This window comes from Girardinichthys multiradiatus, chromosome 19 (genome assembly GCF_021462225.1).
Source record: "Girardinichthys multiradiatus isolate DD_20200921_A chromosome 19, DD_fGirMul_XY1, whole genome shotgun sequence".
NCBI lineage: Eukaryota > Metazoa > Chordata > Actinopteri > Cyprinodontiformes > Goodeidae > Girardinichthys > Girardinichthys multiradiatus.
Genome location: NC_061811.1, coordinates 10,992,029 through 11,007,489, shown reverse-complemented (window position 1 = coordinate 11,007,489; position 15,461 = coordinate 10,992,029). Strand labels below are relative to the sequence as shown.

The following is a 15,461-nucleotide window of genomic DNA, read 5'->3' as shown; positions in this document are numbered from 1 at the left end:
GTTGCATATGAGAAGAAGCATGCTTGAAGGAAGTATAGTGTACAGTGCCACAAACACATGTCCAAGGTGTTTAAAAAAAAACAAAATCTTTATCACTGTTACAAATGTGAGTAGCTTGCAAATGCAAAGAAAGAAATACTTTTATCACAACCAAATCTCAAAAGGTTGATCTTTCCACTCTAAGCCAGTTAGGTGAGGTTTCTTGATGGTCTGAAATCAGCTGAGCTCCTAAGAAGTATGCCCCTCCAGGGAAGGAGATGTCACAAGGGACTGTTGAACCAATCAGAGGTGAGCATTAGACAGCCAAAGAGAAAAATGCATTATCTTTGTAAGGCACAATCTTTCGATCGAGATAGACCTAAATTGTCAGCGTTCACTATAGTGATAATACTGTCTCATGACTGAGGTTGCTTTCACATTACTATTTTTCTAAAACATGTATTTAAAAAAAAAAAACTGCATTAATTATTCAATTTATTGACAGCTATGAAGAAAACATGACAATCAAATCAATCTCATTTTTTCAAGACTACTGGGATGACACCTGCAGGGAATGAGAGGTTATTTTTAAGTCTGGCAGGGACATTATTAGGTGGTCTGAAGAAAAGCAGAGCTCTTTTTGGTTAAAGGTATTATCTGAGGTTTGCATATGAACTACAATATGAGGATAAGATAAAAATGCATATGATTCAATTTGCTGAGAGATTGGAAGTCTAGAACAATCCTAAGTATTTAAGTAGGAGGCAACTGTACTTACTGTCTTAAAGGGAACATATGATGCTTTTAAATCCTTTGTTTTCACACTTAAATCATTTAGTTGTGGTCTGTGTAAGGTGGAACTGCAATGCTTTGGTCTGAATTTCTTGTTACTGTAGCTCCACACGCTCCCCTTTTATCCCTGTTCTGAGGTGCGTCCGAGAGCAACTCGCTTTGGTGCCGTCTCTTCAAATGCTGCTGAGGCCCTTCCGTTGGGCCCTTCACATCCTGCCCTCTTCCAGGTCAAGGAGCGCTCCACTTTAAGCCGTTTGGCCATTTTTGTAGTTTGATAACAATTATCTAGCACTGGAGAAACATGACAAAAACGGTGAAAACAATGCAAAACTTTTTAATGTAATAATACTATTGAAAACATTCAGTATGTTTATATCCTCAAGGAGCTAAACGTAGCACAAAGCACTAACATAAGCAAAAGGCACATTGCTGCTACTATCAGAACAATGGCCAGCACGTCATATCAACACACAATAAATTTATATCTAAAATAAAGTCTGTCATCATTTAAGTGGGATTTGCAGCTTATCGCTTTTATGTGTCCGTGGTTTACATAGACAGAAGGAACTGACCCCTTAACCAGATGAAGTCTTTCAGCAAATCCTTCTTGATACTGGAAGAGGTTGCTGAAGGCACTCTATTTTCCCCACTTGAATTGGGGGAAATTCATATTTCCCCAACATGTACATCGATGTGGGTAGATTTCCATGAAAAATAAATTTTAATCAGGCATTTGGAAGAGGTTCTGATGCTGGGGAATGGTGCAATGAATTATGTGGGTTAATACACCCAACAACTGATTTGAACTTATCCTCTTTCAGCGTTGGCAAATTTGAGCTCAGACTACAAAATTGCAGTGAGAAATAAATATGACAAATACACAAAATTGATCAGCTGGAAGTCCCTAGACCGTCTTTGGCTGTTCTGCAGAAAATATTTAGATGTAAGAGTTAGAAAAATGTAACAGATGATAGCGAAAACTGAATGGACTGAAAAATATGACCCAAACAGATTATAAAGATATCTCCGCAACACCTGGAGAGACTAAATTTAACTTTTCTGCACTCCTACATCCAAGCACACAACAAAATATACTTAAAGGCTAAAAAAGTTGTTTTTGCATTATATGTCCCCTTTAATTCTTGAAGGTGTTTTCCTTCTCATTAAAAAGGCTCCTTTAGTTCAGAAATGAAGAAGCCTTTCGGGGCTCCTCAGTTTGGTTACCCTTTACTTAAGCACTTAGGATTGTCACATCAGTGATGACAGAACCTACACCAGTGTAACATCTAGAACTGCCCCTAGATGACATAATTATGGCATCAAGCAATGACTGGAGCATTAGTCAGTCAGAACGGAGAGTAAAGTTCATCAGACAAAGAAGATGCTTTGTGTTCTCATTAGACAGCATTACCAGCAGTTGATGGAACTTCATATGAGTCACATTCTGTGTTTGCATGAGGGCAGGTAATCGGATTGGGAAAAGTTTTCAGCATGGGGGTTGAACAGATATCTCAGCCAGTGATTATTAAGGTCTCCCAAATGCATCCTTAAGGATGCACTTCCCACAGTCACCAACAGAGCATCTTTGGGAAATGGTGGAAATGGACATTCACATCATAGATGCACAGCCAACGAACCTGCAGCAACTAGGTTACATTATCATGTCAATATCGGCCAAAATCTCATGAGAATATTTATAACACCTTGTTGAACCTGTGGTAAAAAAAAAGAAAATCTTTGAGGGTGCAAAGTTTTCATGGCACAGTATGATTTTCATTATTAAATCAAGTGACAAATGTACTGGTTTTTAAGGTTAGAACTGGACTGGACTGGACTCAACGCAGTGAATCGTCTCTCATTATAATGTACCATTTATGTCACAAACCAATACTTTGATCATCCAGCCTACTTCAGGTAGTCATTTGCATTTGAGTTAGAATGTTGAATTGCTTGTATTCTGTTTATTTTTACATTTAGTTTTTTTCATTTCTCAGGTTTCTAATGCTGCTGTAAGTCATCTCACCTCTTGCCACACTGAAAAATATAACAAAATCCCTTTCATAATGCTCCCCCATCAAAAACACCCACAGCAAACACATGATGGTTTTGGCAACTGCTTTCACATTATATCACTTCAGTCCAGCGCACTCTTCAAATTAAATCTGCACATTGTGATCCTGAGAACAGTGTAAAATAGTTCTAAAGCAATAAAAACCTGCTCTCCAGCAGCAGCGGTTATTGGAGGAATGCTGAAATCATAGAGGAATAAACCCAGAGCCTGCGGTAGTGTGCTGTCTTTAAATACGTGTTGAACACACACACTTGTGTATTTACATGCACAGAAGAGCACCTGCACGCAGGCCCAATTTTGTCTAAATCAAAAGCAGCTCCAATCCCAAATAGTTCCAGCGTGAGTTAACAGTGTTTTGGTTTCTACGAACAACCACTTTCTGTGGTTTCATGTGATCGTAAAATTACGCGTTCTCATAGTGCACTGGCCCAAACTCAAACACAAGAGCTGAAGCACGTCAGGTAAGCTGCAGCAGGGTGAAGAGCAGAGCATGCACCAGAGAGAGATCCTTCAGTTTGATCTCAGATAGGATAAAAGTGATGCTCACAAGCTCACATCTGAACTTCCTTCATCTACACTGAACAACTGCTTCTCAGCAGGCTGGTTCTTGACCAAAAATGCTAAATTACAGCAGCTGTTTCATTCCTCATGGGTGTGACACAATCAGAAACTTCAAATTCACCAGAATGCTTCCACCCACGCATTGTGAACGCATTGTTATTGGAGCAAGTTTATAAAAACAAAATCAGTCAGGCATTTTCTACCACTTATTCCATAGTGGGTCGCGGGGGAGCTGGTGCCTATCTCCAGCAGTCTATGGGCTAGAGGCGGGGTACACCCTGGACAGGTCGCTAGTCCATCGCAGGGCAACACACAAACAACCACACACATTCATACACCTAAGGGCAATTTAGAGTGACCAATTAACCTAACAGGCATGTCTTCGGACTGTGGGAGGAAGCCGGAGTACCTGGTGAGAACCCACGCATGCACAGGGAGAACATGAAACTCCATGCAGAAAGACCCCCGGCTGGGAATTGAACCCAGGACTTTCTTGCTGCAAGGCAACAGTGCTAACTGTGCCACCGTGCAGCCCCACAAAACAATCAATCAGACAAAAAAGAGTTGGTCTGAAGATGTTACAGAAAGGTGGAGGACATAAACACGGAGAACCATGGAGAACCTACGGCTCTAAACAGACTCACTAGCAGCTACATGTGAGGATGAGAGAAACCAGGTTATATTCTGGGAAAACTAACAATGAATGAGTCTGCTGAGGGACAATCAGCAAACAGCAATCAGGGTTATCAAAGAAACAGTGAATGCATCAAAATGTGGGGTTAAAGGGGTTTGGAAATAAAGATCCAGAGGCCAGGTGATTTTGGTCTGGTTGTGTGTTACAGAAACCTGCAGACTGGAACGGATCAATGAAAGGTTTCACACGTATAAGAGTATTTTACTTCATTAAACTCACATTTCTGTTCAACCTGGTTAACATCAGACTAAAGCTGATGTTGGAAACATTCTCAACCACGTGGCATGATCTTTTCTCAATTCTTTCACCTGCCTATGCTAAACATCCCTATGTTCTAACATTCCTGATGTTTTAAAACCTTATTTTCCAGCTTGGACGTTCCAATACATCTCATCATCTTATCCAAGATAATCCATGAGATTCCAAGAAGGTTCCTATGTTTAATTTTTCAGCAACATTTAAAACAGTTTCTCTCTCAGCATGTTTGCATCTCTTACTGGTCAGTACAAACATTTCAACTTTCATCTGTTCTAAATAAAGTATATAGGTGTCTCGTGTTTCTTTCCAAGAATACGCTGACTGGGTTACATGGTTATTGCATTGTAACTAAGTGAAACCATCAGAGTGAAAAGGGGCTTTTCTTAGCATCACATCAGGGCTGTGCTGGAGGTTTTCCAAACAGGCCATAGAACCTTAAAAATTGGATCAAAGCTGCATAACAAGCTAGAGCAGCATTTACTGTAGGCTGAAACCATTGTGCCAAAAGGACTCTGTCAAATGTTATAATACAGAAAATGTACTCATGTATTTAGAAAATTGAGTGCAGACTAAAAGTATTATTACTACTTTAAAAGTAGGATTTTCCTCTCGAATTAACAAAAATCAGATCGCAAGAAATTAGAATATCATTGAAAATGCATTTTTATAATTCAATTTAAAACATTTAATTCATAAGGTATATAGATTCATTAGGCACTCACAACTAATGAAAACCAGAGATTCACTTTCTCAGAAGGATAGAATATCATGCAGAAACATTTTGTTGTGGTCTGCAAAAACATGGCAAAGACTGATGTCTTGACGGTTGTGCAGCAGACAGCCATTGACACCCTCTAAATGGAGGGTAAGCCACTAAGAGTGCTTCATTTGCCCTATTAAAGGAAAGTTAAGTGGAGGGAAAAAGTGTGGTTAAAAATAGGGTAAAGCAACTGTGGCCTTGAGAGGATTATGAAGGAGATGTACAGGGTTCATGGTTTACAACTGTCACAATTCTTGAGTTAAGCCATTCCTGAACCAGGGACAATGTCAGAAACCCGTTTAACCCAGAGAAAAAAAAAATGGACTGTTAATAAGTGGTCCAAAGTCCTCTATTTAGAACAAAAAAAAATGAAGTCATGATCCCATAGTTTTGAGAAAGAGCACAGAGACACAGACTCTAAGTTGGCTGAGGTTCAGTGTGAAGTTTCAATACTCAGTGATGATTTGGGGGAGCCTTGTCATCTACTGCTGTTGGTGCACTGTGTGTTATCAAACAAAAAGTCAGTGCAGCAGTCTGTCAGGATGTTTTAGAGCACTTCACGCTTACATCTGCTGACAAGCTTTATGGAGATGCTTGTTTAATTTTCCAGCAGGACTTCACACCTCCTCATCAACAATACCAATACCTGCTTTAATGACTGTGGTATCACTGCTCTTGATTGGGAGGTAAACTGATCTGACCTGAACCCCACAGAGAATCTATTCAGTATTATCAAGAGAAAGCTGAGAGACACTAGATCTAATAATGAAGATCAGCCGAAGATTGCTGTTAGTATTAATGACACATACTGTACAACACAAGAATATACGTTTCACATGGCTAATAATCTTGTGTTAGAATACATTTTTTATTGGTCTTACTATTGTAATTTTCTTAAAGACTGAATTTTGAGTTTTCAAGAGGTGTAAGCCAAACTCATCCAGATTTTAAAAAATACACGCTTGAATTACATCACTTTGTGTAACAAATGTATATTATACATGCGTTTGACTCTTTGAGTTAAATTACTGAAATAGATGTAGTTTTCGAAGATATTCTAATTTGTTGGGATGCACCTGTAGAATTGTTTCAACTTGAGAGGATGACTTTCTTACAGCTTATCTCCCGAGTCCTGTTGCAGTAACCTGTGACGCCCACAGGGGTCGTTGTTCTCAAACATTTCTGCAGCTGAGCACTGGACGTGCGCCTCGCTGATGTGAGTAAAAGTGATTAAAATGACCAGAACATTATAGATGCATATGTACAGACGCAGCATGAGCTGCAAATGGACCAACAAAGATAGAAATACTGCTAAAAAAAACAAGTATTAAGACATTGTAAGTATTTTCCCGTTACCCCCAGTTGTCATCAGTTAATACAGCTTTGGATCAGTCCAGGAGCGTGTGCGCGCCCTGATGGCCACATGAAGAACCAGCCCAACACTCAGGACCACATCTTCTCAATGTAGAGCTGTGCATGATCCCCCGAGCCGTGCTGCGGTTATGGGCTGGGTGTGTGACGTGCCAGAAGGTGTCGGACTGTGGGCTGAGATAAAGAGGCGGCCGAGAAGAGAAGGGAGCGCAGAACTGTGCGACAGAGCGCAGAGGCGTGATCACCACCGTGCCTGAACATCTGAGCCCAGATCAGATCAGAACAGATCACATCACATCAGATCACACCAGAACAGATTCATGCAGCCGGAACATGCTGCTGCTCCAGCCGACTTACTGACGCTTCAATCCCCGTTCAGACGGCTTCGCGGCGGGCTTTCACATTCAGAGCGTCCGGCGGGAGAAAACCGGTTAAACTCGACTTGTTTGGTAAGTCTTTATTTTACTTGATCTTAATCGTCCTACAGAACTTTTTAAGGTTAATTATTTTTATGAGAAACATCTTCTTTAAAAGATTTATTTATACACTGACTTAAAGCGCAACAGGTGTTTCAGCTTCTTGTGACACTGTTGCATGACAGCTACCGATCAGATCTGATCAATTTATGATCAACATTTTTTCTTTCTGATTTTTAAATTGGTTTAACTTCAAACAAATTATATGTGAAATCTGTTAACTTCACTTGCGATGTGATTTATTTTCCACACATTTTAATAGTACATGTCTATTTTATTCAGTATGCCTGCATAAACAGAAAACAACGCGCTGTTTTTAATCAGGTAATTGATGAAATCCTTTTTTAATGAGGTCCAAACAGATAAAAGTTGTTACTCTGAATGAACATCCCCGCAGATGCTTTCTGACACCTTCACACAGGCCTCATTAACTGATTAATCACACTGCTCTACCAAACCACACTTGGGATCTAATTAAGTTTAGCTGGATTTAAAGGGGTGTTTGGAGTGAAATCTGAGGGGTCAAAGGATCAAACTGGGATTTATCTCTGGTGCCTCCAAAAAGAAAAACTTCTAACTTAACTCAGAATCAGCTACTACTGTGGTAGAAGCTCTTGCACAGTTTGAAACACTCTGTTGGTGTGTTCTTTAAACAACATTTTTAACAATGAAAGTCATTATTTCTAATAATAAAATGCTTTGTGGTTTTCTTTAAAACTGTTTAGTTCAGGCTAAAGTCTCAGCAAAAATATCTCAGACCAGTTCATTATAAGAAAAACTCAAATTTAAGACCCGCTTAAAAAAACAAAACAAAGATTTAATTCAGTCTAGAATATGTACAGAAATGGGCTATTATGTTCAGGACCAAATAGTATCTTTAGATTAAATTCACTCTCTGTTTTTCTCTGTTTGCATAAATTCCTCTCGTTTTTGAAGTTTTGCTCCATTCAACATCTTATTTCACTCTGAATAAACCATATTTTTATCAAATAAATGTCCTTCTATCAAGCGTTTTTTTGTATTTCCAAAGTACAATAACTAGATCTGAACATTTCACTAAAACTAAACTTCATGAGAGAGGTCTGGGTTTACAGTTCTGTGCTGACAGGTGTTTATTCTTTAGAGTGCAGTAAAGAAAGTGTGCTCTCACCGAGTGCACGAGGACATCTCGTTCTCCAAACACGCAGCTATTCATCACTTGTGATTTAATGTCCACAGCTTTGATAAATCACTGCTGCAGCTTCAAAAAACATTAGCGCTCCCCTGCAAGCCTAAATGCATTGTTCATGCAGAAAAAAAACCCTCAGCAGACTTTTTGAGTACACCTCTGAGCCTCCTTTTTTGATCCAGCTGAGAGAGCAAACTCCAACAGGCCTTAACGTGGAACGTGCATTTCATGTCTGGTGTGTCTGGTGTTATCCTTTTTATGATGTTGTGCTGAAACCTTGTGTTCTAAAAAGTTCTAGTGTTTCATGTATAAAACTTTAGAATTTCTACACAAACTGACATCCAAAAATTAAATTTCTCTAATGAGATACTTTTTTTTGTGCAAAACCAAATTCTCTCAGTTTATTTAATTTCTCTGCCTTTAAATATGTTTTAGGTTAAGTTTAAAATTTGAAGAGAAATATAAAATATATAAATTCTTTTGTTTTTTTGCCATTTATTTTCATCTTCTGTTTGCTTAAATGTGGTAAAATCTAAATCATTGCAGCAAAGTGAAACAAACCCATCAGAGGATCCAAGTCCTGCTTATCTTCTCTTGGTGTGATGAGGTAAAGGTGAGAAGCAGCGTCCCAACACGTCCTCTGAGGTGCTCAATCTCACAAACCGCACCAAACGGAAGGGGCCACATGTCACCTTGGGGGCCCCTTCAGACATATAAGGGTTAACAGGGGCAGGGAACTTATCTCCTCTAATAACCTGCTGCATAAAAGTCAATTACTTCTGCATGGTGATCAGAAAGGAGGAGCCGGTGGGGGGGCTGTTTGAGCTCCTCATTAACAACCTTCACTGCAGTTTCAGAAGAGATCTGCTTCAGTTCAGTTCTTAAAAAAAATCTGCAACTTTTAGCAAGTTATTCATTGTTGAATATTCAAATTTTTTAATGTTTGCATTCTTCAAGAACAACATGACAGTGAATTTAAATGGATTAAATCAGCTTTAAACAATTTAATAAAAAAATTTTCTTTAAAAATGAGACCTTTCCAACAGGGCTTTCTAACAAATTATGTTCAATAAAATTTTTTCATGCACTTTCCATATATTGTGCAAATTATTTTGAAGAGTTGAATTCCAGTTGATTTTGTCTGCAGGAAAATTGTGTCTTTGCCTTTTCTCTTCATAAAGGCTGACGAAAAATCATATTTCTTTATGACCAGGTGCCATATTTGAAACTTTACCTTCAGCTTGACACGTTCAGCAGCTCTAAGGGTTAAACATCAGGCATGAGGGTGAAGGAAAAGAACATTTTTGTCTTGTTGAGTTCATGACTGAAATCAGATTTTCTTCCTTTACCTGACACCTGCTCTGTAAATGAACTCTAGTTCCTACATTAGTACATTTGGAGCAGATAATAAAATGAAATGAAAACATAGAAAAAGGGTTTATTCTGTTGAAGGGTTGGTTACAAACTGTTGGACCCATTTGAAAAATAAGATGTTATTATTAGCAGAAAATAAAATTAGCATAAGACCGGATATATTTAGAAAATATACATTTTTACTGAACATTTTATTTTGATTTTATTTTGAAATATTATTACATATTCTTTGTTTAAAGTAGATAAAGTAAATTAAATGACTTAATTTGTTAATTTACTCACTGACTTACTTATTTAACTGATTTCTTAATTGGTGACCAATTTATTTAATTACTTTATGACTGAATTATATAATGGCTCATAAATGTATTTCTCAACTAATAGTCATTTACTTTTCAGTGATTTATCTACGTATTCATCTTTGTACTAAAAAAGTCAAAATAATAAAGCAGATTTTAATAAGCTGCTGCTGACTAAAGCACAAAATATTCATTTAAATAAAAAAAGTTAAATTACACAAAAGTCAGTCATTTTCTACCACTTATTCCATAGTGGGTCACAGGGGAGCTGGTGCCTATCTCCAGCAGTCTATGGGCGAGAGGCGGGGTACACCCTGGACAGGTCGCAAGTTCATCGCAGGGCAACACACAAACAACCATGCAAACACTCATTCATACACCTAAGGGCAATTTAGATTGACCAATTAATGCCTAGCAGGCATGTCTTTGGACTGTGGGAGGAAGCCAGAGTACCTGGTGAGAACCCACGCATGCACGGGGAGAACATGCAGAAAGACCCCTGGCCGGGAATCGAATCCAGGCTAAAAACACCAGATTTAGAGCTCAGGATAACTAAGAGCAAAGCTGCTTCTGATATTTACTATCATTATTAACCAGAATTAAAAAAAGAACTGAATAACTGGATTTCAGAGACAATGTTTTGTTTATCCTGCTGACAGGCGTGAACACAATAATAAATAAAAAACAGATTTGGTAACTTGCATTAAAGCAGCAAATATGCGCACAGTTAAATTATTAATTTCATCTCAGTTATTGGAGATACTTTTTACATTCTAACTCTTAGTATTTTAACTCTGAATGAAAACAGGAAATAAAACTCCTAAAAAATGTGGACCAGCCAACAAAGATTATGGCTTTAATTTTCTGCCAAACTTGTTCATGCCAGCAGAGCGACTTCATCTCGTTAGGCTGTGCTCTGTAGCTTTATTTAGATGTTCCTTCTGATGTTCCTTTTTATTCTCTGAAGATTGTTCGACTTATTAGATCATAGACTTACATGAACGAAGATGATCAGTGTAACTTCATGACCTTTAGTCCTTAACCACAAATGCATTACCATGCCAACTTCAGTTTTAGATCTTTACAAGCACAAATCAGATGATTTACTGACTGTAATCAAGTAGTTTAAAATGTTTAAACCAACATATATTAAATGTTAAAGATAAAAAACACAGATTTCAAATTAAGCAGCATAGTTTTTTTCCACATGCAGTTGGATGCTTGATCAATGTAGAAACAGGATGGTTGAATCTTTTTTAAAGTGATTTTTTTGGTCCACGTTTGAAGTGTTCAATCTGCCCTATTTGTTTGAGATGTCAGGGACAGTAAACATGCATTTCTGCTTGTGAACCAAGGTGTTGTCCCCTTAGTTATGCTGCAAACCTGCACAGAAAATTAACATTAATGTAATCTTTGTTAAAGCCTTCCCGAAAGAGTGCAAAACGATGTTACCAGAAGGATTTTTTGATGCTGTAAAATATTACTGTGTGAGCTGTGATATGACCACAGACTCAACCTTTTAGGATCATAAAATTATGGAACTGTATGCATTCATGCAGATTCATTTCTATGGGTTTTGTTCACAAGAGAGGCAACCAATCTTCCTTTTGATTGATACACTTCCACAAACTCTATGGAGCAGCTGCAGATTTGTGAGCAGGTTTCATGTGAGCGACACCGTGCGGAGGTGTGGCTTGTGCTCTAATCCTGGAACTGCTGCTGCTGCTGCTCACGTCCGTCATCAACTGCCTCAAACAAAGCAACATTATTGTCTATTGTTACTTCAGCTTATCAAACCTGATGTAACAGCTCGCAGGTATTTCTGTGGCTAAATGCTGTCATTCTGTCTCTCTGCCCTCAACGGCCCCAGGCATGTTTCTGGGAACAGGAAACACCCACACAAGGCTTTAGGAGTATGTACAAACGTTGGCAGCGGGTCTATATTTTCATTCACAGAGACGTTGGTCTCAATCATTACCTTAAAAAACTTTTAAAAGTTCTGAACTCAATCAATTCTCAAGGTACTAAATCTTGGTTCACATATTTCTTCTTATACTGCTCCTTTAAAACCAAAGTTCATCTTTTTATAAATTCTGGAGTTTGAGTAAGATTTTGTCTTATTTTTATTTTCGAAAACTTCTGTTTACAAGTTGTTTTAGTTTTGGAAGAGTTTAGGATGATGAATTTAGTTTCCATTATGCACTCCTCCATGTTTGGAGAAAATCAAACATGTCATACCAACTTTTGAGCAAGGTGGTGGAGGGCTAATGATTGGGGCTTGTTTTGCAACCACAGAATGTGGGCACCTTGCAGTCTGTCTGTCAACCACAAACCTCTCTGTATGTCAAAGTATTCTAGGGTCAAATGTGACATCATGTATGCAAACTGGGACATCAACAAAACAATGATCCCAAAAACTGCAACAAATATATAATAGACTGACTGAAAAAGAATAGAATGTGAGGCATTGCAATGGCCCAATCAAAGTCCAGACCTCAACCTGATTAAAATGCTGCAGTGAGATCTTCATAAAACTGTGCAGAAAGTATTGCCTGCAAATATTAATGAACTGAAGCAACACTGGAAAGAAGAGTGGGTCAGATTTCCTTCACAACGATGTAAGAAAATGATAAAGTCATACAGAAAACCACTGTTTTATTGCTGCTGATGGTGGTTCTACAACCTAAGAAATTTTATTTCCATAAATAATGGAGATTGGAGACAGGATGAAATGCAGCTGTGAGGTGTCAGTTTCTGTGGCTTTATCAAACAGAGATATGGGGAGTGGGTACTCCATAGATCTACATATAGGTCTTAGCATTTAGCTATATAGTTAGAGAGTAAAGAGAAGCATAATAACTGATCTACTTTCAAAGATTTACCAGTGAAAATTGTAATGTTTTATTGGTTTATTGATTGAAATCGGCTGTAATAACATGTATTTATTTTTGTTTTGCTTTTCTGTATTTATCAGATTGCCTGCTGGATTTGCAGTAGCAGCTATGGGCAGTAAGACTCTACCAGCCCCCGTCCCTCTTCACCCATCCCTTCAGCTGGCCAACTGCTCCCTCATCCAGAGCTCCTCAGGTCTCCAGCTGCCAGCTGACCATTTTCAGAGCATCTACAGCTTCAGTGCTCTTCACGCCATCCATCTTCACCAGTGGACCCTTGGCTATCAACCTCTGGCTTTTCCCCGCTGCACATTCTCCAAGCTGCCTCCTCAGTTCTCCTCCATCCCCATATTCCCCCACCTTCTGCAGCCGAAGCTGGACACAGCAGGGTTGCTGCAAGGCACCAAGAGCAAACCGCGCTTTGACTTTGCCAACCTGGCGGCTGCAGCAACACAGGAGGATCATCTGAAGGCTGAGGACCTGAGCATGATGGGTGCTGCTGCTGCTGCAGCCGCTACAGCGCAGGTTTCATCTCAACACCAGACCTCAGCTAGCCTGGGATGCCTGTTGGATGTGACCAAACTGGCCTCACCGGAGCGTAAGTCCAGCCGAGGCCGACTGCCCTCTAAGACTAAGAAGGAATTTGTCTGCAAGTTTTGTGGCCGACATTTTACGAAATCCTACAACCTTTTGATCCACGAGAGGACGCACACAGACGAGAGACCATACACCTGCGACATCTGCCACAAGGCCTTCAGAAGACAGGACCACCTCAGGGACCACAGGTTAGGAAGATACTTCATTCTTTATCACTGCAACACCTTGTTCTTATTCCAAAGGCACTGGGACTTTTTCACTACACATTCAGCCAATTAAACCAATCAAATCCAGATTTGTTTTCACTCTTGTTGAAAAAGTGACAACTTTGAGATAAGGGGTTAAAAAAAAAACCTTGAATCATCCTTATTTTCTTAATCGAAAGCACAAAAACAACAAAGGTCCTGCAACAATTAAAAGATTTATAGCATTAGTTTAGCTTGCACCGTGAAAGCCGAATAAAATAACTTTCTAAGTGCGACCTGTAAAAGTCTTAAATTTAACTGAGCTCTAAAAGACATTTCCAATCAAAGTGCAGTAAGAGCATTTTCTTTGCCTGTGTTTTTATTCCCATTGAAACTATTTCTAAATATGGCAGCTGGCCACGTGAAGAAAGATATTTGATGACACGTCTGCAAAGGCATCTGTGAATGTAGGTCACCTGAGGTAGCTGGCATGCAGCATGAATTAACTGCTGCTTGTGTAGTCACTACATTAGATGCATGTTAGTCCTTGACTTTATGGACAAATGTAAAAAAAAAAAAAACACTGATTTGTTGGCATCTCTTCCACTACCCTAATTCTTTGGCTTGTTGTTTCCCCCTGCAGATACATTCATTCCAAAGAAAAGCCCTTCAAATGTCAGGAGTGCGGAAAGGGATTCTGTCAGTCCAGGACGTTGGCTGTCCACAAAACATTACACATGCAGGTCAAGGAACTAAAGCCGGCCAAGATGAAGTGATTCATTGCAGCAGCAGCAGCAACAGCAAAAGGGACCGGGAACACTGGAAAAACAACAAGACCAAAGAAAAGACAAAACCCAAAGATACTTTTTTTTCCTTTTTTCATCTCAGCCAATGGAGGCGCAGCTTTCTGTGTGAACATTCCTCAAGGAAGAAATATTCCAGCAGCCGATTTTCCTTAGAAATAATACAGAAATATGCCTTAATAAAGGCTGGGTGTCGGATTGTCAGAGTTCAATTTGGCAGCGAACTCAGTGGATGTGTGGAATGTGAAATGGACCTCAAAATAAAAGAACCTCCTGAGGCATCTCAGCACAAATATTTCAATTCAAAGCTTTTAACCTAAAGAGGGATTCTGCATGTATGCAAAATAGGTTTCTAGAAGCCATGTTAGCGACACACAAATATCACGATCCAATGTTATTTTTGTACAGATGCATTATATCAAATTGTATTTTTGCACTTTAACCTGATTATTGATTATTGACATATATCACTGGATTTCCTAAACTTATTTTTTAAATAAATAATCATTTCTAAATAAAATATTTTACTGTACCAGGTTTGCTGTGTTCATTTTATGCTGTTGTCATTTAAATGATCTTGGTTAGCCACTTACAAGCCTGTAAAGGTACGATGTTGTTACGCACAGTAGTATGTTTTATTTAATCATGTTTAACTTTTATTCAGAGGTTAGCATTTTGCTGTAGAGTGTCACCTGGGAGAGAGATGCCCCTCCTGGAGCTGTTACTTCTGCAACCCAACCTTGGATAACAAATAGTAATAGTAGTAACTTATCCATCAATCATTTTTAATCATAAGCACTGTCGTAATACTCCAGACTCGATGCAATACCTTTTATTGCATTAAAATTTTAAAATCTCAAAAGCAGAGCCCCGTGAAATCCTTCTTATTATTTTCCAAATTTGTTTTCTAAATTCCACTTTTTCCATTTTTATTTTACTAATATCCCCCTTTCTCATTCTAATCATATTTATCAACCTAAAAAGAGGGTAATCATGGAGTGAATAAAAAATAATTACACTTGCATAACGATCAGGTCATATGTTAACTTTCATTTCTTCCGTCTGTCACAGACTTCTCTATCAAAGTACATGATTGACACTCTTTTTGTATTTAGCTCACCACCCCTCTCCCCCGTTTGCAGTGCTTTACCAAAAGCGGGCAATTCTTCCTATTCTTTCTAA

The 15,461-nt window shown here is 38.7% G+C and overlaps 1 protein-coding gene across 1 annotated transcript; it reads left to right on the top strand.

Annotated features, from left to right (window-relative positions):
* The first annotated feature begins 6,700 nt into the window (after nt 1-6,700).
* Nucleotides 6,701-14,811, top strand: osr1 (odd-skipped related transcription factor 1). Its single transcript, XM_047393190.1, has 3 exons — nt 6,701-6,935; nt 12,778-13,479; nt 14,120-14,811. Exons 2-3 carry the CDS (start codon nt 12,806-12,808, stop codon nt 14,250-14,252), a joined length of 807 nt encoding a protein of 268 aa, XP_047249146.1. The 5' UTR covers nt 6,701-6,935; nt 12,778-12,805; the 3' UTR covers nt 14,253-14,811.
* The last annotated feature ends 650 nt before the right edge of the window (nt 14,812-15,461 follow it).

Excerpts from the sequence above, each read along its gene's own strand:
- osr1 (XM_047393190.1), top strand. The coding sequence starts at position 12,806 with ATGGGCAGTAAGACTCTACCAGCCCCCGTCCCTCTTCACCCATCCCTT. Across the intron at positions 13,480-14,119 it reads GACCACCTCAGGGACCACAG|ATACATTCATTCCAAAGAAA; the intron begins GTTAGGAAGATA and ends TTCCCCCTGCAG.